Source organism: Crotalus tigris, unplaced genomic scaffold (genome assembly GCF_016545835.1).
Source record: "Crotalus tigris isolate CLP2741 ecotype Arizona unplaced genomic scaffold, ASM1654583v1 scf7180000018122.1127207, whole genome shotgun sequence".
Taxonomy (NCBI): Eukaryota; Metazoa; Chordata; class Lepidosauria; order Squamata; family Viperidae; genus Crotalus; species Crotalus tigris.
In genome coordinates, this window is record NW_024096835.1 from 133,173 (window position 1) to 158,617 (window position 25,445).

The following is a 25,445-nucleotide window of genomic DNA, read 5'->3' on the forward strand; positions in this document are numbered from 1 at the left end:
CAGCAATCAGCACAGGAATGACTAATGTAGCATCAGAAACCCAAGAATATAATCTCAGAGCAAGATAATTGCCTGAATGTTTTTATAACTTGGGTCTTTTGGTTGCCCTGCTTTCTAAACATGATAAAGGGAAATACCAAACTTTTATGCAAAAGTTGAAAACACAGATTACTGTATAAACTATACTGGGAGAAATAGTTGGTTATCTTGCACTTCAGTGTATCACAGGCAGTTTGTACCCTGGACAGTGGTCATCAGCCATTGTCCTAGCATGCTGTGCAACCTGCCATACAATTTTGTCATATGAACACAACACCTCTAAGTTAACCTTAGAAAAAGTAGCAGTAACTTCCACATTGCTCTCTTTGAAGTTAATGAGAGAAGAAGATATAAAAAAAAGGAGCATCTTGGGGTCTAAAAACTGAAACTGGTTCCATATTAATTCAAGAGTACATTAATCTTTCACAAAAGTCAATACCAGGTAGACTTTCCAATTGAGGACTTCAGTCATTGCATTTATTCTCCTCCCCCATTCTCCTGGGCATATTTACTTCTCTCTCCACCTCCCACCCCACTCCTGCAGTCAACTGTGACTATTGATCACAAGATAGTCAATTTTACATTGTTTATGGGGCAGATGGTTATATACCACTACAGCTTACAACCATAGTTGTAACCAGAATATCCATTGTTAAGCAGAGTGTTAGAAGTCCTTGCCACACCCCTGGCTCCAACAAGAAACAAGTCATTGAATTCACAGATGGCTGGCTTTAATCACAGAACATTCTGGCATGCGTTTAGTCACAGAAACAGCAAACAAAGTTATGCTGGAAGCAATCGCCTCCCAGCGCCTTACATATGTGTTTCCCAACTGGGTCCCACCCCCCCCCCACCTAACCAGCATCTGATGTGCGAGTTAATAAGAGCAGCCAGGCAGGACGCACTGCAGGCTCCCGGCTCCGTGTAGCTTCCCTATGCCGACCAGCTGTTTGCACTGCAGGCTTCTGGTGTCCTGGTGCTTCCCTGTGCCAAACAGCTGTTCGGCGGGCCGCTGTGGAGCCAATCAGCTGTTCAGTGGGACAACCACGGACGGACACACCGCCTTGCTCTGCCAGGTTCCCCTTTGATAGTCCAGGTAACGGGGGAGGAAAGGGTTGTCACTGTTGGTTGTCGCTGGCCTCCTCCACTGTATTTGGATGCCCCCAGGTGCTGTCCTTGTCCCCCTCCCCCCTCCCATCAGTGTCGAGCCTACAGAGGCTTGACAGGCGGCCCCCTCTACCAGGGCTCCACCTGGAAGGCAAGGAGAAACATGTGATTAATCATGAGCTGTGGTAGATGATGCAGCCACACACACACACCCCGGCTTATGGGGACACCGTCAGTGGAAGAGCCGCAACAACCGGGGGGGGGATTTTATGTCCGCTTCCCCCACCCAGGATGCACCCGTCATCATACCAGGTAGTGTAAACAATTGTTAAAGTGAATCATGCCCAATTTTATGATCTTTTTTTTTTTGTATGTTTGTTAAGCAAATCACTGCAGTTAAATGAATCACAGTCATTAAGCACATCCAGTTTCTCTCATTGGCTTGCTGGTCAGAAAGCATGTTGAGATGGTTGTATCAGGTTTTGTATCATTTTTTTCAGTGCCATTTAACTTTGAACAGTTGCTAAATGAATGGTTGTAAAGCAAGGACTTCCTCTGCTAGCAGGCTCACTGGGTAGATTTAGCTATCAAGCAGTGGCACTTGCAGTCGGAATGCCAGAAATAAAAGAAAGGATATGAGGGAGAAAAAAACCACATATTCAAGAGTTTGATATTTCAATTATGTTTTAATTGAGTCTTTTTGTGTACAGTACATTGGCTTCTGAGACCCAGATTAAACCTACTGACTTGTTTTCTGTTGGTTCTGTGTGGATTTTAATTTATATTTCTTGAAATATTGATCAGTTATTCAATAAAATGTGCAGGTTCTTATTTTTTCTCAATAAAAGTTGAATTCCTCCAACCCCATTTGAGGAAAAGATAGACCATTCATGACTCTGTAATAATAATGTATTGCAAGGCAATCTGATTGCATTCCTAAATAGAAGTTGAAAATTCGAGGAATTGTAAGGATATGATTGGAAGAAATTAGTCACAAATGAAGTATTTTAATTGGAACAAAATTACAGTATTTATACTGGTATCTCACTTCTACAGTGGTTGTAAAATCAGAAACCAGACTTGGTATCAACATATTTTCTTAATGTTTCAACAAATACAAGTTTTCTTCAAAGTCAAATTACTTTGGAATCAGTTCACTCATTTAACTGCTATTCTAAAATATGCAGTGCTGCAAATTGTTACTCAATGAAACAACAACATTCATTGAATGTTTCTTGGTGGGAAAGGTTTTCACAAGCCTCCGTATATATATAAATAGGGAAAGTGTGGTTACAAGGATGCAATAACTCCAACATTCTAAATCTGATACAGAATGTTTGTTCACTAAAAAACTGCACTCAGAAATGAGAACACATACCCAGGAAAAGGAATACTGTATGCTTTATATTCTTTAAATATTAATTTAAAAGCAGAGTATGCTGAAGATTGATAAATAATTCACTTTGTAAGAGTCGGGTGAGCATAACAAATAAACATTTAGAATACTCCAATTCTACTTTATTGGTACACATTTCATATCTACTCTTCGAACAGAACACAGAATTCAAAGAATTCATTAAGTAAATAGTTTACTCAGTAGAACGCTTAATTAAAAGGGGCAGCAGAAGAAGCTAAAAAAGCAGTTCAGCCCAATTCTAACCAAAATTTGATCACTTCTATATTTATTTACATATAGTGTTATTGCTTGGATCAGGTCCCATCTAGATTGAAACAATGGCTCCAGAAATGGCTTTGGGACAGCTCCATTTACTTTATTAGCTGTACAGTAAGATTACTCTTCACTGGGAATTTGCTAACCACTTGCATCAGATATAGTCATGTTGACTTTATTGGAATTTAACCTCTGTGTACGTACATGTTTGTGTGTTCATACAACCATACATACACAAGTTTTATAATCAGTGACCTGCCCTTCAAAGAAGGGATCCAAGCTACTTCATAGGTACTTGACTATTGCAGTAATAGTCGATCCAGATGACATCAATATTTCAATTTGCTCCTAAGGTGTAAATGGAGCTATGGAGGAATACAAAACCATCTTCTTCATAAATCAATATAAACACTGAAGACTTGCACTGCATCAACAAAACTTTCATACGTTTAAAATGTAGTGCATATTTTTTCTTGGTTGAAATCGTAACTTAATATGAACAGCACTTCAATGAATATCTGAATCATCCAAGCCTTTTGTCACATTTCCTCATGCAAAGTCATCTACATTAGGAAATGGAAGCTCACTTTTGCCCCCTCTGTATGAAATTTTGCTCTAGGCCATTTTTTCCTACATATTTAAAATCAATTGCAATTGCCATCTATATTCCAATTAACCAGGTATTATGCTAGATTGTATGAAGTCACTGCATAAACCTAGAAGTGGCCAATGAATTCCATGACTCAGAATTTTCTGACAGTCATATTTTAGTTTTTATAAATATATCAATAATTACACTGGTCAACAAGAAGAAAGTCTTGAAAATGAAAGTAGCTAAATTTTACCAGAATTGGGTCACTAATAAAGGAAAATTAAGTCCTGAGTATTAATTGGCTCCTGTTTCCAAGATATGCCTTCAGGTTAAAATTGGATCAAAATAATTCAAAATTACGAGGATGTGAGATTATGCTCCATAACCTTTCTACAAAATGTGATATAGCAATGAGAATGGTGCCACACCAATCATCATAAATTTATCTTTTTATTGATATCAGTAACATAACTTCCCGTTCATTTATTGTTTCTTTCATGTAACATTTTCATACTTTTTCACTCTGCAAGAGGTTCCACTGTTGTAATCTGGACCCAAAAGCTCTGCCTTACTCTTAGGCAATTCCAAATCCCTGATCAGGTCATTTAATTCACTCTGTGAAATTAGAAATGGTTCAGGAAGAGCATATGATGGGCTAAAGTTCGGATCCGCTGACATAGACAGCCCCGGATCAGCTGCATCCTGCTCATCATCTTTATCATCATCTGAGTCTAGAGAGTAGGATTCTGGTGGATCTGGAATTAGCAAATCCTCACCATGGAGAACAGAACATAGTGTGGATGGAATGTATGGATATTCCAGGGTCCACTTCTTCTTTCTTGAGATCCCTTTTGCAACTGGGGGAACCATGCAAAAATAGCAGTTGCTACTATGATTGGTGGGTTCCCTCCACACCATTGGGACTGCGAAAGGCATGGACTGTTTCTTCTTATTTAGCCAATGATGCAGATAAGCTACACATGTAATGCAACAATAATGAGGGGCCCAATTCTTGTCCTGATCCCCTATTTTGCAACCAAAATATAGGTGATATGTCTTTTTTTTACCACTGCCATCATACTGCATTTTTTAGATGCAAATGTCACCTTACCACAACTGTAGCAGAAGATATCTGCATTGTTTACACAGTTTCAAGGCATCTTGGCTTCTGAGAGAAAATATCACGCAACTTGTTCCTTGGAAATGTTAGGCAATGACACTTTCACAAGCCTTTACCTTTATCACCTGTTTTCTAATTTATCTAATCAAAATATGTAAGAATTAACACATTTTATCTTGGAGGTCGATAATTTCCCAAAATCTGTAGACCAGTGTTATATTATTGATATGCTACTGTATAGGTAAAGCCCAAATGGAAGGCAAGATGCACATTTTTTGGATAACATAGAACCCATATAAGAATCTGTCCCACAACGATTTGCCCTTTGGCATTTTTTTCTCTGATGTTTAGAGTTACAGTTCAGTGGAACATTACCAGACTAAGAAAGGGACATACTAACAACAGAAGATGATGGTTTTTTTCTTATTTTACCTAGCAGTAATTCAAATTGAATATTTTAAAATGTGTGATTGGTATAAAAAAACCCCCAGTGTTACACATCTACCTTGTAAGTCTTTCACTATTCCTCCAAATATTAGAAATGCAGATTTTTATTATTATTTTATTTTATTATTTTATTATTTATTATTATTTTTATCATTATCATATGTTAGTGAAGATTGTTCAGTATCCCAGAGTCATTGCACTGATAAGACTTCTAAATTAAATATATGAATTATTCAGATTTCTTCAGGGATTTTGGCACAATCACCAAGTTCTGTATAATAAGATCCCTGAGAACTGTTTAAATTAGCAGTATTTCCTCTCAACTGATACAGCTAGGCTTAAGAGTTCAAACCCATAGGAAAAGTTCAAGCCAGTTTCTTCTTATTCTCAGCATTCTGTACAGCGATGATGAAATCCAAAATAAGTTTTGCTGTTTTTCTGGGTCGTTCCACGACTATACTGTGCCCGCAATTTTCCAGAACATGAACTTGCGCATCAGGGATTGCTTTTGCTAAAATGTCTGCTCCTGAAACATCGAGCAACTAGAGAGAAAAAGATAAACCAAGAAAAAATGATCCCCATGTTGGCCATCCCTGAATTCAGCAAGATACTCCGAGCTACTTCAGCATCAAATTTGGCTCACAAAGGAACCAATTTGACTGCACAAGGAAACAACTAGGACAAAAATTGTTTTAAAAAAGTCACAATTTTCACATTTCTTTTCATAAATGGAATTCCGTAAGGGAGAATATTTGTAGCTCAAGGTTGAAATGAAGGGTCCTTGGTGATCTCTGAGTTGGTGGTTTTCTTGCAGACATTTCATTACCCAAACTAGGTACAGTAGTGGCCAAAATTGTGGAAACCTTTTGGGAAAAGTGTACAGTAGAAATGTCACCTTTGGTTAAGTTTCCACCAATTTTTCTTCTAATTTCTTTATCACTATTGCCTTGTTCACTTAATAATTCTATTTTAAATCATTTTCTGGGTGACCAGTCAACTCTTTACACCATTACTTTAATTTTATTATGTTTTACAAGCTCACTAAATGAAAGAACATAAAAAAACCCAACCAACTTGATAGCGATCACATAGCACACCGAAAAATGTCCTCCTCTCAGCTTCAATACATGACATCAATAACTGAATCCTACTGTGATCTGATTGGCTCATTGCCAAAACAAGATGACACCTGATTGGCTCTCTAAACACTCATGCTCACTGGCTACAATCAGATGAAGGAAAGCTACCTGATATCAACCTAAGCAAGTTGTGCTTCCTTTTTCTGGTTATTTGGCTACAACGTTTCATAGAATACAGTACAGATAATTGAACAAACTTTGTTGCATTACATTCTTGATTAAATTATATTTCCAATGATATATAATTTTATGGTACTACTCCAAAATAAAAGGGGGTGTTATTAGCCATCAAACCTCAAAAATACACTTTTCCCAAAAGATTTCCACAATTTTGGCCACTACTGTAACATCATCAGGGCTAGTCTAGCACTGATGTTTACCTACTGTGGATAATGAAATGTCTGCAAGAAAATCACCAAGCTCAGAGATCACCAAGGACCCCCTCATAAAAGGAACTGTTGCTATATCATGGCAACAACTGATATATAAAGTATCTCATTCTCATGGCTCAGAAACACCATACGCCAGGGGTAGGCAACCCAAAACACTCAAAGAGCCACTTGGACCCGTTTCCCACCAAAAACAAAACACCGGGAGCCACAAAACCCTTTTGATATCTAAAATGAAGATAACACTGCATATATCCTTTTTTACCTTTATTATAGGTGTGTGTGTGTGTGTGTGTGTGTGTATGTATATGTGTATATATATATATGTATGTGTATGTATGTATGTGTGTGTATATGTATGTATGTGTGTGTGTGTGTATATATATATATGTTTTCTGAGGTTTTCGCGGGTATTTGTTTGTAGGTCTTTGGTTGTTCGGGTTTTCTCCCGCGTAAAATTGGAAGTGTCTTGGCGACGTTTCGACGAAGTCCCATTCGTCATCTTCAGGCTGGTGTTTTCAGCTTCGTGCTTTGACCATAGAGTTTGGGGCATCTGGATGATTTCTCTCTGGGAATGATTCTTTGCTGATGATCCCACCACCTACCTGGAAAAAACCACCAGATCCAAAATAAAAGCCTCCCCCATTAGCGAAGAGATCCAGCAAAGAATCATTCCCAGAGAGAAATCATCCAGATGCCCCAAACTCTATGGTCTCCCCAAGATACACAAAGAAGGAACCCCACTCAGACCTATAGTCAGCTCCATAGGCTCACCTCTACAAAACCTAGCCAAATTTCTCGCCAAACAATTACAGCCCTATGCAGAATCCATCACCTCACACGTAAAAAACTCATTCCAGTTTATAGAGATCATAAAGAAACAAAACTTACAGCCCAGCGACCTACTAGTGAGCTTCGATGTCATATCCCTCTTCACCCAAGTGCCTATCAAAGAAGCCTTGACAGCTATTCAAAACAAATATAACCCCCCCAAACACATCTTAGATCTGACCAACCACTGCCTATCCAACACATACTTCATCTATAATGGACAAAAATACAAACAAACAGAAGGAGCACCCATGGGATCACCCCTCTCACCTGTCATTGCCAACCTCTACATGGAACACTTTGAAACCCAAGCTCTAGAAAAATCGGATCACAAACCCAAACTCTGGCTCAGATACGTAGACGACACCTTCATAATCTGGCCACATGGGAAAGAAAAACTGGACAACTTCCTCACACACCTCAACAGCCTACACCCCAAAATACAGTTCACCATGGAAACAGAAGCTAACAACCAACTTCCCTTCCTGGATGTCTTAGTCTACAAGAAATCCAATGGCTCCCTAGGACACACCATCTACCAGAAGAAAACACACACAAACCGCTATCTGCACGCTCTCTCACACCACCACCCAACACAGATCAACTCTGTAGCCAAGACACTCATCTCCAGAACAAAACGCTTAGCTGACGAACAACACCTAAAACCCGAACTACACACTCTCACCAATGTACTAACATCCAATGGATTCCATAGAAATAAGATTACAAACCTAATCCAAAAAGAAACCCCCACTAAAATCCAAGACAAAGAACAAGAAAACGGCAAAGCCCTCCTCCCATACATAAAAGGCACCACAGACAGAATCAGTAAGATCCTCCATAAACACAACATCAAAACAGCATTCTGCACAAACAGAAAAATATCCACCATCCTTAGAAACCCCAAAGATAAAATTGAATTAGAAAATCAAGGAGTATACGAAATCCCATGCACCACTTGTCCCACCACATACATCGGACAAACCAACAGAAGAATAAGTGCACGCATTGAAGAACATAAGAACTCAGTCAAAAAAGAGGAACCAACATCTTCCCTGGTCCAACACCTTAAAGCCACAGGACATGAAATTGACTTTAAAAATACCAGAACCATTGCCAAAAGTGAACATTTTAATAACAGAATAATCAGAGAAGCCATCGAGATAGAAAAACGCCCACACAGCATGAACAAGCGAGATGATACCTCCCGCCTACCAGCCATTTGGAAACCCGCCCTTATTGACAAACGACTCCCTAACACAAAAAATGATACCAGACCCACACTCACAAAAACCACACAGGAGGTCACCACCACACATCCACGCAAAAAACAAACCCAAAGCCACACCGATGACGAGGCACGACCACAAACCAGAAGCCAGACCACAGCTGCATCATTAGCCACTTTAAACCCCTCCAATCCATACATGAAGCAAACTGACACCCTCCATGAAGAGGAAGCACGACCACGAACGCGAAGCCAAAAAATAGCAAGGCAGCCCAAAATCTCAAACCCCTCTGCAACTCAGACTAACCTGAGCACAACCAAACAGAACACTCCCCCAGCCAATCAGAGCACAGCCAAGCCCCTAACCATTCAGAACACACCTCCACCCAATCAGAACACAGCCAAGCTCCCACCCAATCAGTTCATACCCCCACTGGCAGTTAAAAGGAAGAAACAGCTAAGACCACACATTGCTGCTCAAAGCACAAGCTGAAAACACCAGCCTGAAGATGACGAATGGGACTTCGTCGAAACGTCGCCAAGACACTTCCAATTTTACGCGGGAGAAAACCTGAACAACCAAAGACCTACATACATATATATATATATATATATATATATATATATATATATATATATATATATATATATATTCAAAAGATAAAAAGGAGCACCAGGAGGTAAAACAATTAAAAGTTTAATAAATAAATAACCTAGCTTTCGATGGCTATATTGCTGCCATCATCGTCAGGGTGTTAAAAGCCAGAGGGTGGGGGAGCTCGTTTATAGGCACAAACGCGCCTGCACACGGCTCATAGACCTCGTTATGGGGCCCGGTCATTGATCCTCTCATCACTCATGTCAGAAGTGTTTCTGAGTTCTAAGTTCTTGCAGCTGATTACTTCTCTGTTGCGTGCGGCTCCTAGGCTGGGAGGCGAGCATTCCATGTCACTACGCACTAGAGTAACATGTGTAACTGCAGACCATCCTGCGATGAAATCCCAGATCTGGCTATCTTCCTCCCCCGTGTCTGACGTATCACTCTCAGGGGGCATGCCACCCCATGCGTGCTCCCATCTTCCCCTATAGCCCCCAACCCGCCGCCCTTCCGTGCGTGGGATGCACAGCAGTTCGTTGCGATCTCCGTTCCTGTCAGTTTGGCGTCCGATTCAACTCTCCCTTCGGAGGAAATTCCAACTGCGGTCTTCGCGCGTGCGCCCTCACGTTTCCACCGTACTACTTGGGAACGCGTGATGGGACCCTTAATGGGGCGGTTGCAGTCAGTAGGTCGGACGCAATATCGAGGAGAGGGAGGGGGAAGGGGAGGAGTGTTCGGGGCATCCAGGGCACTAGGGGTGGGTTGCTGTTGTCAACGAATTCTTCATTCATCAATGGGTGCGCGCAGGAATTGCTAATAGCCGGGGGCACTCCGGATGGTAGGATCGTCCTTACCTCGTTGTCTATCTCTTCGTTGGAACAATTGAGATTGCAAACAGTGGGGTGCTTCCTCCGTCTGGAACAAATGCGTGCCTCCCAAGTTTTCATGACCTGGTGTGCAGGATGTAACTCCACACATCGATTAATAGAGTTACAGTCTGAGAACCAAGCCTCTTTGAGGAGTCTGCCACTCTTGGAGGCATCACTAGCAATAACCTGCACCCCATTGAAATCAAACTTGTGTCCAAGCTCTACCATGTGAGTGAGGATTTGTGAATAGTGCTCCCCTCTTTTTATTGCCAGCTTGTGTTCCTGTATTCTTGTCCTTACTCTTTTAGAGGTTTCTCCCACGTAATTACCTGGGCAATCTATACAATGGATTCTATAGATCACCCCAGATTTCTCAGTAACGGGGAGTGGATCTTTCAACCTCATGATACAGGAACGCAATGTGCAGTCCGGTCTATGTGCCACCTTATTCCATAGGGTGACAATAGCCTAGCCGTGGCTTCAGAAACGTTACTGACATAGGGGAGAGTAATACGTGTAGTCTGTGGAAGTAGCTCCCCAATAGGTGGGTTATGGGGAGGTCTGGATAGAGCACTGTGGCGCCTGATAAATTTATTGGGGTATCCATTACGTCTACAGGCGTGGAACAGGTATTTCCTTTCTTCAGCCTTAGCTTTGGCCGTGCTACAGTGTGAGTCAGCTCTTTTAAACAGGGTTCTAATACAGCTGACCTTGTGGGCCACCGGATGGTTGCTGTTAAAATGCAAAATCCTATCAGTGTGCGTGGGCTTGCGGTAGACCCTAGTAGCAAGGGTCCCATCAGGCTGGCGATGGACCAAAACGTCAAGGAACGCCAGCCTGCCTTGATGTTCCTCCTCCTCCTCCGTAAACTGCAAGTCCACACACACCGAATTAAGTATGCCCACAAAGTCAGCCTTCCAACTCTTTTTGATGACAACAAAGGTGTCATCAACGTAGCGGGCCCAGAATTTGGGACAATACTGAGCCATCGCTACTTGTTCTATCCACTGCAATACAGCCTCGGCAATAACGCTGGAAATGGGTGACCCCATGGGAGTACCCTTTATTTGCTCATAGGTGTTACCCTGAAACGTGAAGTAGGTCTTGAGGCATAAGCCCAAAAGGTCCACAAGATCTTCCGGGCGAAGGGAATCCTGGTGTTGTCCTAAACCCCTGCGACTCAAAAGATCTTTAACGGTCGCAAGGGCTAGGTCCTGTGAGATAGAGGTGAAGAGGGAGACGACATCAAAAGATACCATCACCTCGTCATCTTCTATCCTTAAGGACCTAATCTTGTCCAGGAATTCCTCTGCCGATCTTACCACTGTCTGGCTATCAGCGACCAAGTGGCCGATACGAAGACTCAGCCACTTAGCCAAACCAGACATGGGGGTACCCCTAAAAGATACTATGGGGCGGAGGGGAACCCCTTCCTTGTGCACTTTGGGTAGCCCATAGAATCTAGCCACCGCCGTGTCGCTAGGGCGTATCCTCAAAAGGGTTATGTCATCTAATCTTCTACCTCGTTTCAGGGCGTTGAGCGTCTTATTGACTCGATTTTTAAGGGTCACCATGGGGTCCCCACTCACAATCCTGTAGGCCGTAGTGTCCTCAAGCAACCCCGACGCCTTACTGATGTAATGTGCTCTATCCATGACAACCGTAGCTCTCCCCTTGTCAGCTGGCAATATGAGGGTTGCATCATCCTTCTTGAGCTGGGCAAGAGCTTCCAACTCATTCCTCGATAGAGCTTGGTGGGGTCGATGATTCATAAGTAATCCCACTACATGGTGCCTGATGTCATCTCCAACCTCCTCCATACCAACACGGTGTAACGTTGGTTCTAGCGCCGCCATAAAATCCAACGCGCGAGCGTCCGTTAAGTTGTGTCCCACATCCCATTGTAAAAGGGAAAGTTGGGAGTGGGTAAGTGTCTTACTAGAGAGGTTATGTACAAGGTTCTCAGAGGGAATAGTGTTCTTACGTAATTCTCGTAATCCCTCAATCTTATCCTGGAGTCTATTTGTAGCACGCAATCTTGTGTTGTTAAAAACCAGCTGAATATGGTGGTTTAATGCAGCAAAATGCTGGTCTTTGAACCTAGTACGGCACAGTTCGCGATGATCCTTAGCACATCTGATGAAGCCACCAGTACGTCTGTGTACAGACTACACGTATTACTCTCCCCTATGTCAGTAACGTTTCTGAAGCCACGGCTAGGCTATTGTCACCCTATGGAATAAGGGTGGCACATAGACCGGACTGCACATTGCGTTCCTGTATCATGAGGTTGAAAGATCCACTCCCCGTTACTGAGAAATCTGGGGTGATCTATAGAATCCATTGTATAGATTGCCCAGGTAATTACGTGGGAGAAACCTCTAAAAGAGTAAGGACAAGAATACAGGAACACAAGCTGGCAATAAAAAGAGGGGAGCACTATTCACAAATCCTCACTCACATGGTAGAGCTTGGACACAAGTTTGATTTCAATGGGGTGCAGGTTATTGCTAGTGATGCCTCCAAGAGCGGCAGACTCCTCAAAGAGGCTTGGTTCTCAGACTGTAACTCTATTAATCGATGTGTGGAGTTACATCCTGCACACCAGGTCATGAAAACTTGGGAGGCACGCATTTGTTCCAGACGGAGGAAGCACCCCACTGTTTGCAATCTCAATTGTTCCAACGAAGAGATAGACAACGAGGTAAGGACGATCCTACCATCCGGAGTGCCCCCGGCTATTAGCAATTCCTGCGCGCACCCATTGATGAATGAAGAATTCGTTGACAACAGCAACCCACCCCTAGTGCCCTGGATGCCCCGAACACTCCTCCCCTTCCCCCTCCCTCTCCTCGATATTGCGTCCGACCTACTGACTGCAACCGCCCCATTAAGGGTCCCATCACGCGTTCCCAAGTAGTACGGTGGAAACGTGAGGGCGCACGCGCGAAGACCGCAGTTGGAATTTCCTCCGAAGGGAGAGTTGAATCGGACGCCAAACTGACAGGAACGGAGATCGCAACGAACTGCTGTGCATCCCACGCACGGAAGGGCGGCGGGTTGGGGGCTATAGGGGAAGATGGGAGCACGCATGGGGTGGCATGCCCCCTGAGAGTGATACGTCAGACACGGGGGAGGAAGATAGCCAGATCTGGGATTTCATCGCAGGATTGGTCTGCAGTTACACATGTTACTCTAGTGCGTAGTGACATGGAATGCTCGCCTCCCAGCCTAGGAGCCGCACGCAACAGAGAAGTAATCAGCTGCAAGAACTTAGAACTCAGAAACACTTCTGACATGAGTGATGAGAGGATCAATCGACCGGGCCCCATAACGAGGTCTATGAGCCGTGTGCAGGCGCGTTTGTGCCTATAAACGAGCTCCCCCACCCTCTGGCTTTTAACACCCTGACGATGATGGCAGCAATATAGCCATCGAAAGCTAGGTTATTTATTTATTAAACTTTTAATTGTTTTACCTCCTGGTGCTCGTTTTTATATTTTGAATATATATATATACATACATACATACACATACATACATACATATACACACACATACATACATACACATACATATATATATATACACATATACATACACACACACACACACACACACACCTATAATAAAGGTAAAAAAGGATATATGCAGTGTTATCTTCATTTTAGATATCAAAAGGGTTTTGTGGCTCCCGGTGTTTTGTTTTTGGTGGGAAACGGGTCCAAGTGGCTCTTTGAGTGTTTTGGGTTGCCTACCCCTGGCCTATGGTGTTTCTGAGCCATGAGAATGAGATACTTTATATATCAGTTGTTGCCATGATATAGCAACAGTTCCTTTTATGAGGGGGTCCTTGGTGATCTCTGAGCTTGGTGATTTTCTTGCAGACATTTCATTATTCACAGTAGGTAAACATCAGTGCTAGACTAGTTACAGTAGTGGCCAAAATTGTGGAAATCTTTTGGGAAAAGTGTATTTTTGAGGTTTGATAGCTAATAACACCCCCTTTTATTTTGGAGTAGTACCATAAAATTATATATCATTGGAAATATAATTTAATCAAGAATGTAATGCAACAAAGTTTGTTCAATTATCTGTACTGAGTCAGCCTAGCTGGGCTAGCTAGCTCTCGCCTGCCCTTCCTGCTTCCTGCAGAGAGCAGCAAAGGGAGGAGCTCCACCCACTAAGCTTCTCAGCTCCTCGGAGAACATTGTGAGTGCACTCTCTTTTTTACACACACACACACACACACGCACACACACACACGCACACACAGAGAGAGAGAGAGAGAGAGAGAGAGAGAGAGAGAGAGAGAGAGAGAGAAGCAGGGAAGCACAATTGCCTCTGTCTCTGTCTCTCTCTGCAAAGGCAGAGGAGGCTGGGAGCCACAGGGGAAGGCTCAAAGAGCCGCATGCGGCTCCGGAGCCGCAGGTTGCCGACCTGTGCCATAGGCTGTTGGAGATTGTCCATGCTTGTTACAGTTTGAGACGACTGGCAGAAGAAACACATGGGCTCTATGTGAGAGTAGAGATTTTAAAGAAAGGCTGCTGGAGACTATGGCTATGTACTATTATATACTTAGAGCCATTTTCATTCAGGCTCATCCAGCGCTTCCTTCAGTTTCCTTCACATAAAATTATTTCCTCATTTGCCATCATTTCCTACTTTTTTCCTGTCCTCTCATTTCCTTCCCAAAGTCACATTTGTTAGTTATTCTCTCTCCTTTAGTAACTCTACTGCTGTAATATAATCTTCATTGTAACGAGAGCCCAACTTTTTTTTTTTCTGAGGCAATGCTATGTGGAGAAACTAACGTGGCCTGCCATCCGCTTACATGATCACTTGGAGACAATATCTGCTCTTGGAAGACAGTAAGCTCATCTGGGGAACTGCTGATCTGGAGCAGATAAGGTTCCTTACACAGAGAGAGAGAGAGAGTTCTCACTAGTAGGAAAACAAAATTAAAAAGACTTAAGATGGAGGGAAGGAGGGGTGATATGATGGTCACAATGGAGGTATGGTGTGTTTTTAACCAGCATGTTTGATGGGTTTCCCTTGATATACCAGTTATATTTGATGCTTTGTCAGGTATTTTTTTTCTATTTTATTGTTTTTAATCTGTAAAGCCATCCACAATTGTTTTGAGGTATGGCAGCATAGAAATGTGAAAATGTGGCAAATAATATCCTGGAAAAAGGGAGAGAAACTGCAAACCTACTGTATGAATTTTCATGCCACAAATTTCATGAACTCCAATCTGAAGTCATGGAACCAGGCTATATAATTGTAAAACTGCTCCATCTTCTAAAGTAAAATGGATTGCAACATGTTACTCAATACCATACAATTGGGACATGCATTATGTATTTCACAATTGAATGAGGCAACATTATACTGAAGAACAGACTAGTACAGTCTGGTCTTGGTTAAAAACCTTACAGAAAAACTGATATACCTGATCTTGCTTCCCCCAGATAATCTGTGTTGCAGCTTTGATCTTGCTCATGTTGTCATAAAGGCAGGTCGCTTTCTTTTCATCTATTAGTTCTAAAAACACTTTACAGAGGAGAAAAAGAAGTGAGGGGGAGAGAAGCAAATCAGTCCATCCAAAGCAATGAGGCATTCCAATTATGCTGAAACAGACTTCAAGATCTTCACCCAGAAAGAAAATAATGGCAACAGACTGTTGTCAATGAGGCAATAGAAGCAAGGAAAATAATTACTGAGGTTAGCAGGAGGAGAGACTGCACAGGCAGGGAGACACAAAAGCTTTTTCAGACAATTTTCTGGCTGGCTTCACAAGGCATACTTAACAAGGTCAGTTGAGGAAACAACAGTGCCAAGGAGAGGAGGGTCCCTCAGCATATGATTTGATACACTGGGCAAATCCAGAGAAGTTGCTAATTCAGGAACCAGGCTAAGAGGGTTAGGGAACAAATCCAGCCATTCACTCACTGATTAATTCTGGTGCAGCAAAATTACATTTCCTTGGAAAACAAACACAGACGGAACATTTTTTTGCCTGTGGTTACAACCCAAACCATTGTTCCCATGGCCATTTCTCCATCTTCTCACAGTCTCAGGTATTCGCCCTTAGCTACACATCATGCATTTCTATACCAATCAAAATGCAAGAGGTAGGAATTGAAATGGCATGTAAAAAGACTCTGCATCATTTACAAAGTTTTTAACTTTAACCAAAATCCCTCAAAATGAGAGATTCACTCAAAGCTAGAACCAAATTTCAGTGAAGAAAGGAAGCACACAAACAATTTGTTAGCAGAGGCTTCAGAAATCAAATGAACTAAAACACCCACTTCAGATTTCTTCTGCCCAGTTCCCCAAAGCTAAAGGCCTCTGTTTGGCGATTGTTTTGTTATGCAGCTTCCATCCAATGTTACTGGATTCTAGTCCTTTAAATATGCCAAGTTTATTTTTTTAAAAAACCCCAAAATAGTTTATAAATTAAACTGTTTTAATTTTTGTCAATATTGGTCATAGCACAATCTACCACACAGGATTGTTGCTGCAGGGGAAAAAATAGCACTATGTATGCCACTTTGATCTCATGTACAAAAAATAGGATATAAGTCAAATAACACTTAACCTTGTTTTGGCATTGTTTCATTAATGAAAAACAAGCAAAATTTTTCTTTCTGGATGAAGATAAATAAATGGTCCAAGTGTCCTCAGTCAGCAGCATCAGCAGAATCTGATGAGTTCATTAAAATGACAAAATGCAAATCCAGCCCATGATGTCATGTACAAAAGGGGCGAAGCAATTTTCCCTTCTGGAACCCCTCTGTAGATGCTGCTGTTTTCAGTTCAAATCAAAGAGAAAATTAGTGCAAGGCACTTACATTTTCGGTAAAAATCATTATGTGGGATCCGAACGTCAACAAGGCCCTGCAGGATCTATGAATATATAAAGATGGTATTAAAAAATAAAGCCAGGGCACACCGTTCCCTCTTTTTAAAAAAGGTCATGTTATTCATTTATTCATTTCTCAGAGCTTGCTGGGAATGGCAATCAGACTCTTGAACACCCCAGTTTGCCTTCTCTGTGGTAAATAACTAAATTAAGATATAAACTATTGTCTTCTTCTTCTTCTTGTGCCATATCGGACATTGGCGATCATGTTGGCGATCTTGTTTTTATCAGCAGCCACACAAAAAAGTGCTCCTGAGTTTTGTCCAAACCAGTCCCTTAAATTTTGAAGCCACAATGTTCTTCTTCTGCCTCTAAATAAACTATTTAGAGACTTATAACAACAAAAGGCTGAGGCAAGAAAATGTGGGAAATAGAGGCCTACTGTATTAACTAGAGAAAATTTAACTAAGAGTTTCACATGCCTGGTAATTAAAAAATGAAAATGTATCTTCCATGAAGGAAAACTAAGATAGCTAAGAACAAGAAAAGCGAATCAAGGCTACATCCATTTTAAAAAATCATCCTTTCATCTTGATTTAATATATTTTTTTTATAATTTGTGGATCTTGCGTAACTCATGTATTTAAGTCAGGGTTGCCCTTATAGTGCCCCAACTTTTAAATGTTTGCATAGTTCCATTTCTTTTATTTTTATTCTTTTTTCTTTTTAAAAATTATCCCTCCAACATAGCACGTAGCAGTACTTTTCTTTCTAATGCCTGTATGGCTTCTAAATGTTCAGGACATTAGAATCAGTTAGAACAGACATGTCAAACTTGTGACATCACGTGACATCGCGCAAAGCATCGGAGCTTTTTCCCTATTGCTGGCAATGGGGTGGGCGAGGTTTCATCGTGACACATCCGGCCCAAGGGCTGGCAGTTTGACACCCCTGAGTTAGAAGAAAAACAAAATGCCTCTCACAAGTTGCCACGGGTAGCTTGCAAACTTAGTTCCTGCAATTTCTAGTTAGAATTGGCAAAGACTTTCCTGTGTGAGCTGGAAAATTTTTAAATGGAGTCTGTCTCCATTTAAAGCAGCTTCTTATAACCCTCATTCTGTTCCTCATATGTGTTATTATCCAATGAGGAGCAGCCCAAGCTTTTAGTATCTTTTGTCAAACCTTTGCCTTACAGTTTAATGATGAAAGTTCCATCACTCTCATGGAATTTGATATTGTAGCTGAAAGTTCCTAAACTAGAAATCTGAATAGAAGGCTCAGAAAGGTATGCTATTCCCAAGCCTGATGACATAGAAATCATACAATAAACCCTCAAAGGTATTCACTGCATATTGCTGAAGTAAGTGACAAAAACAGGGTTACAAGTGGTCCTCAGGTTATGTACATTCATTCAGCAACCATTCAACGTTACAATGGGGCTGAACAAAAGGGAATCCATGAAATTCCAGCCACCGTAGCAACCCCACAATCACAGGATCACAATCTACACACTCAGTAGTCAACTCACTATTACAGCATTGCAGTCAGCCATGACCATGTGACTGTGATTGCCAACTTTCCCAGCATCAATGGGGAAGCTGGCAGGAAGTTGTAAGTTGCAATCATGTGAGGTTCTTAATGAACCAGATGGTCCTCATTTAATGATGGAAATTTCTAGTTACTAAACATAAATAGCCACAACTTTAGTCTTAAATTCAAAAATATAAACTTTCTTTCATATTAAAAAATAATTCAATGCTCTTTGCAACTTCTAATCCATGTCATATTGAGATGTTGTTTTTTATTGTTTTTATATTGAGTTTTTATTTTTGTAAGTTGCCCAGAGTCTCTGAGTGGGCGACCATACAAATTTTCTTAAATAAATAAATAATATAAGCAAGTCTATGTCCGAACATATATGGATACACTTAACATTGATATAAATTTGCTATTTGACAGGTTTAATTTACTTTAATCTCAGGGTTAACAGTTTTCAGATCCGATTGAATAGATACCACTGCACTTAATTTTCATTGGTCTCTACATTGTATTATTTGTAGTCAACAATAAAACAACCAATTTGAGGGGAAATTCTACTTAAAGATATTTTCCTATGATGCCACTTGCTTACCTGATGGGGCACCTTGAAGCGAACATAAGAGCACAGTTTTAGCATGTCTCTCATTTCTTCCACAGTGGATGGAACCAAAGGAATCTGAGCAGAACAGTCCTTCCTCAATTCTATCACCTGTTTTGAAAAATCGTTTTTTGGGAGCTGTGGAATACCTGTAATGACAGGAGAAGAAGCATTGTGTGCTAAGATCACAAAGCAGTAGATTTTCTCAAAACCCTGCCAGAGAAAATTTTATTTAGAAATAAAGAAAATAAAAACTGGGGAAAATGAAGAAAAGGAAGTGCTAACAAGACCTGACCTAAGGATTTAGTTGGCAATTCAGTTAAGTGCATGGAATTAAAAATTCAATTAAAAATATCGCTATTGTTGAATTCAGTGAGCATTTATGAAGCATCTTCTGCTCTAAATTGTACCGTAAAATAATCCCTCAACATTCTCATTCTAGAACATCTGGAGGGCATCAAACTGGGAAAGAAAAATCTAGAATGATTCAACTGTGTCCATTTCCACTAATCAACGACTGCCCTTGGAAGAGAGATATGCCCCAAAATGTTTAATTTCCTGATGTCAGATCATAGCAAATGATATTCAAACCACAGTCCAAATGTGGCCCTCTAGCCTTTGACCATGTTTACAGCAAGATCCCAATTTGTGACATAAAATTTAGTAACACACCACTGAAATCTTGAGGCAAGTTATTTCTCTTTCAAAACTACAACAGAAATATGTTAATGCAACCTTGCCCACACTCAGAGTCATGCAGCCAAATAGACCATTGATAAAATTTCTAGGATTTGACACCCATATTTTTGGAAGTCATCCTGCTTGGGAAGAATCCTTCAATAGACTTTACACATTTATTGTACTAAAAAGGGGATAGGGTGAGAAAATAGTCAGAAGGAAGAGGAAAAGAAAGTACATAGGATTTCTCTGAACCAAGGACAAAATTCACTGCAAAAAGAGACTTAAAATCCATCTGTTTCTTCCTGGGATCTATCATGCAAACATAATTTTATGGGTCCTATCCAGTGCATTCTACTTCTTTCTCAGAAGTCAGATTTCCTTTGCATCATTCACCTGCAGGAACGCGGTGGCTCACGTGGTTAGGATGCTGGGTTGGAGGTTAACAAGCCCAGGTTCAACACCTGAATGTTGCTGTGTGGTAAGGTGAGCTCCCATCATTCGCTCCAGCTCCTTGACAGGAACATGAAAGAAGCCCCCCATGGGTGTCCCTGGGTAACAGTGATGTCACTGGCTAATCCTTTCAACCCAAAAGCACCTTAAAGGGTGCCTCCAACACAAACAGGGAAACTCACCTGAAGGGCATATAAGACTTAAGTGGCAGACCTCTGCAGGATACTGAGCAGCATAAACGCCAGCCACGTGACCACCCATAGATGTTCCAACCAGGTAAAATGGCTTTCGATTCAGATTGATGCTTTCAACAAACTGAAAAATTAAAGGAGAGACCATGGATCAGCATCCTGCAGGTCACAACACAACAGCTGGGGCTTAACCTAAATTGCTGTCCCCCCTAATCCAAAATAGGAAGGATTAGGAAAGCTTATTTCAAATTCAGTGTGAAGGCAAACCATGACTGGATGCAGAAATTGCTTTAATCTGGGAGCTCTTTTTCAATTAAGAAAGAATTGGTATTACTGATGAAAAGCTATGCAGGATCAGGAAAAAGTAAATATCCCCAAAGAGCAAAGACTGCAAGTTTTAAAATACTGTAGCAAAATCCTGTTAACTTTTGAAATTTCAGGATGTGACTGTTTCTGGCTAGGTGGTTTTGGCTGAGAAGTTAAGCAGGTCAGGCCTAGTCTGTACTTGGATGGGAGACCTTCAGGGAACTCCAAGAACAGTGGACTAAACTGAGTAAAAAAGAAAAGCATCCTGGAAGAAAGCACGTGCAAGTCATTTCTGTACTGATGCCAGGAAAAGTACAAAAACATGTCCATAAAGTCACCAAAGGTCAGGTGTGATTTCAAGAAGGCTATTTAGTCAGGAAGACTTTTAAAAATACCATAAAGCTATTAGTATTTTCATTCTTTTGTTAAGACCAATGAGATTCCCTTCATTACTCCCATCCTCTATGGCATCTTAACCATAGATCGCTGTTATCTGTAGGGTTCAGTATGTTGTATAAAAAAAACCTGATGCTTGAAGCCAGAAGAAGGTGGACTAATGAGCCAGAAACAAGACTCACCATTCCTAGCACAGCTCTTTCCCACTCTGTGGCCCTCACAGGTACCCCATGCCACTGCATCTCACTCTCAAGTCAGAAACCAAACAATACCCTACAGAGGTTGGTGTAGGCTAGTCAGCTAGCCATTCCAGAGAGCTCAGCAGATTTTAACACAGTGGGTGTTCTGAGAAGCAGAGTTTGGGCGACAATTGGGACTTAATCCAAATTGCTGTCCTTTCCGGTCCACTGTTCAAAATAGGTGCTTCATTGTGTCCACCACATAAACATCAATCATACAATGTCCAGTTAGGGTTAGCCTCAAACTGAAATCCATAACTATCATGGTTTCATGATGACCATGTTGTAATCACCAGGATACACATCCAGCTCTGGTTAAGAAACTCCATGTGGCAGGTAAAGAGGGAAAATGCAGATTCACCCAAAACAACCAAAGCAGTGGATTTATAACTATAACTTATAGCTGATTTCCAATTAAAGGTAGCTGTGTGTGTGAAGGCCACTCTACAGAGAACACCCGGGGTGGACGACTTTGGCCCTTTAACCCTCCATCCTCAAACTCCCATGCCATCTAGTGATCTTTATTTTTTCCTTTTGTTAAAAAAAATGAAGGAACAGGTAGGAAACACAGATGCAGCATTTCTATTTGCTTATTGGTATTTTGTAGGGCAAGTAATCTATTTAAAAATAATAAATTCAAAGTGGCCCTACCCACTTTTGGAGTTTCACCATTGACAAGCAAGTGTGGTGCTCAAGTCAAGAGCCACTGTGCCTCCTGCCCCACTGCTTATAAGTATCTCCGCTCATTTTCTCTGATAATGACAGTCCTGTCCCTTAGTTGTAAGTTTGCTTGGAAGCAGCAAAAGACAGCCATTGTGGGAAATTTAAAATGGCTGCTCAGAGGCGCATCAATTTCACTGGCTCCTGCCATAGTTTCCTGGCCCAGCAGCTTCTCAAAAAAGTTGGGGCAGGCTATATAGCACTGACCTGGAGACTTGCCTTGTCCGTGCTGTTCTAATCCTTTGGAACACTCCCCATGACATCTGGAGAGTCCCCATGCTATTAATCTTCTGGAGGGCTGTCTCTTTGCTCTGGCATCTGGCTAGGACAGAAGTGAGCCCAGCAAATTGGTGGGATGCTGTGCTACTGTGATGAGAGTACAATATCTTTTGTGAGATTTTGTGAGTTTATTTTTATTTTCATGGAATATTTCTGCCTAGGATGATTATGCATAAGCTAGGTGGCCATAAAAGTTTCCTCTATAAATAAATGTCAGATACAGCTCTCTCCCAAGAGCACTGACTGACTTCCAATGTGGCATCTTAAGTAATTTACAAAGTGCTACAAGTTCTACCCGGAAGACTAATTATAGATTCTGTATGAACAGAACTGAGGTGACAGTGCTTTTGCATTGCTGACTGAAATGTATCATGTGGAAAAGCCAGAAATCAGAACTGGAGGAAGACACTGGCACACGTGTTGGAAAGAGTGACCTTCAATATTGCTCAAGTATGTAATAAACAGCAAAGATTGTTTATTTTATGACACACACAAAATAAAGCCACAATCTCCTCAGAGGAAAAATTTGACAACCCGGAGTCTGGAGTCTATGCTGTGCTTCTGCGACACTTGAACTAAACTGGGCTTTAATACAGTTAAGCTCCCTTACTCCCCAACAAAGTAGTCCAATGCATAGAGAAAGTACCAGATAAAGGAATCTGTGGTAGCCTTTTCCCCCTCAAATATAATAGAAAACACACTTTCCCATTCATTTTTAATTACTTCAAAACTGGAAGTTCTAAGAAACCACAAGACTGCAACAATGTAGGGGCAACTTCTGCACATTTTACCTGATGTATTCTTTTCACTTGTCCATATATGGAATAGTCATCAAGAGATGACCGAGTAGTACTCCCATGACCTGGCATATCAACACACATCAAGTGAAGGTTTTTTGGAAGAAACTGTGGAGAACAAGCACAAGATACTTTATATCAAAATCGAACTTAAGCAACATTCCAGTATGGCCATCATCATCATCATCATCATCATTATTATTATCCTGGTTTACACATTGTATTAAGCTACCATTTATTCAATAATGGTTTATTGCAAACAACTGTAATTGGCTGGGTTTGTATAACAAGCTAAGCCAAAATTAAGCAATCTATATGTTGGCCTAGCACAACACGAGAATCTGTCCATGGAGTTGAACAGCCTTGTTTTGACCACAGACTGGCTCAGCACAAAGAATTCTTGTAAAACAGGAAATGACAACTCTTTTCCACTATGAGGATCCATTCCAGGGTTGTGGGCCACATGTGATCCTTTAGTGTCTCCTCCTGTACAAGAGAAAGCACAGTCACAAACTCTTCATCAACCTCAAGTTCTTTCTGAGAATCCATGTGCCCAAACATATGGCAGTTTTCAAGACATATTAAATAGATTTTATGGCCCAAGAACTAAGTTGGTGTGTTTTCTTTTCCAGACTCAACATCAATAATTTATTTCCAACTCAGCAAAAACTAGTCCCATCTATAGGTATGTGGAAGAGTAGGTTCCAGTCCTAGTAGAATCAAATAACTGTGAAGTATTTGCCTTAGTAAATGGGTGAAGACAGCAAAGATATTTTGGTAGTGACCATCCTAACAAAATATCTATTATCTTAACCCTAGGGTAGATTCATACACTATTTCTGAGGATACAAACTGTTCTAACAGAAATATCTACATTTCATGTTAATTTCAGTCATCACATTGCAAGACAAGATAATTGCATGGTCCACACACTAAGCACGTTTAGTACAATAAAGATCAGCTGCACACAAACATACAAACACACACACACAAAGGACTGAAGATCCATTGTTCACGTGACACTTGAAATCCAAGATTGAATTGTTTTACCATCAGAGAAACAGAAGCATACCTTGACTATAGAAACCCACATATCTTTATCAGTCGAGAACCCGTGCAGCATGAGGACAGATGGTCTGTGGCTGGGTCTCCCTCGGTAAGAATAGCAAAACTGATAATTACCACAATGTACATATTTCACCTGCAGGCCCAGGGTTCGACGCCAATACCTAATGGAAGGAAGGAAGGAAGGAAGGAAGGAAGGAAGGAAGGAAGGAAGGAAGGAAGGAAGGAAGGAAGGAAGGAAGGAAGGAAGGAAGGAAGGGGGACAAAGGAAAAAAATTGCAGTGCAATGAATTCAATCCAAGACTAGTTTTTCCTTCTCCTCTCTTCTGCTTTCCATTAATCAAACACTATTCACTCCGTTATATGTTTATATTATATGTTGTTCAAGCAGCATAATGATTATCCTGGAATTTTTTTTTTTTAAAAAAAAGTTTAAAATAAGAAGTTGTTCATTACAAAAAAATGGTAACTTTGATGCTGAAAATTTTATAGGAATATTAAACTGTTCTAGAGATAATATAAACTTCATAAATAACAAATGAAATATATATCCAATGTAGCTGAATGGTAAGAATAGACACTGGACCACAGAGTGTGTAGCCGATGGACAAATGATCTGCCTGGGTAGTCCCTGGATGCTTCTGTATGTGGAGTCTTCTATGCCTTCCTTTCTAGATTTCTAGCTTTCTCTGCCTGCCAGTTGTTCTTCAGCCTTGACTTCTGCTTACAGTTCACTTCCTGGATTCAGTCGTGCCTATGGCTCATTACTAGTATGCTGGTATTCACAACCTGCAACCCCAAGGTTGACTAAAAGAGTAGGTAGGTCAAAAAAACCAAGATGGGGGTCATGGCCACATTATTGTAGCCCTGCCCTCTTTATATGTGCATTTTGCAATGTGGTGTGTGTAAAAAACTATACAAGGCTTTAATCACACAGTCACATGTGCTATCGTGGCTTTTTAAAACTCCGAGCCATCTTCACACTTCGCCTTCCATTCCTTTCTGCAGTGGATGAGGAAAACAAAGAACAAAAAAGGCAAGATAATGTGTTGCATTACCCTGGACTGAATGCAGACTTGGTGTTCTAAAATTAGGCCCATTGAAATTGGAGAGATACAGATTAATCATGTCCAACTTAAGTCTATTAATTTCAATAAATTTACTCTAGATATTATTAAGTCTGGATCCAACACAGTACTGGGGGTTAGCAACACATTCACAATGAAGCTATCCAATTTTCCAGATAGCCGTATTCCAGAGAATGTGTTCATTTTGAGCTGTT

The 25,445-nt window shown here is 41.0% G+C and overlaps 1 protein-coding gene across 3 annotated transcripts in view; it reads right to left on the reverse strand.

Annotated features, from left to right (window-relative positions):
* Positions 1-1,812: 1,812 nt before the first annotated feature.
* ABHD6 (abhydrolase domain containing 6, acylglycerol lipase) overlaps positions 1,813-25,445 on the reverse strand; it is a 75,018-nt gene continuing 51,385 nt past the window's right edge. Inside the window, exons 3-9 of one of the 3 annotated variants that reach the window (XM_039348084.1) lie at positions 24,171-24,327; positions 23,093-23,206; positions 20,353-20,485; positions 19,034-19,188; positions 16,892-16,946; positions 15,487-15,587; positions 1,813-5,519 (exon numbers count right to left, since the gene is read on the reverse strand). In XM_039348084.1, the coding sequence (XP_039204018.1) occupies positions 5,343-5,519; positions 15,487-15,587; positions 16,892-16,946; positions 19,034-19,188; positions 20,353-20,485; positions 23,093-23,206; positions 24,171-24,327 (892 nt within the window). In that variant the 3' untranslated portion in view covers positions 1,813-5,342. Of the gene's footprint in view, positions 5,520-14,769; positions 14,947-15,486; positions 15,588-16,891; positions 16,947-19,033; positions 19,189-20,352; positions 20,486-23,092; positions 23,207-24,170; positions 24,328-25,445 lie in introns of those variants that run through there. The other 2 variants (XM_039348083.1, XM_039348085.1) reach the window with 2 other exon arrangements.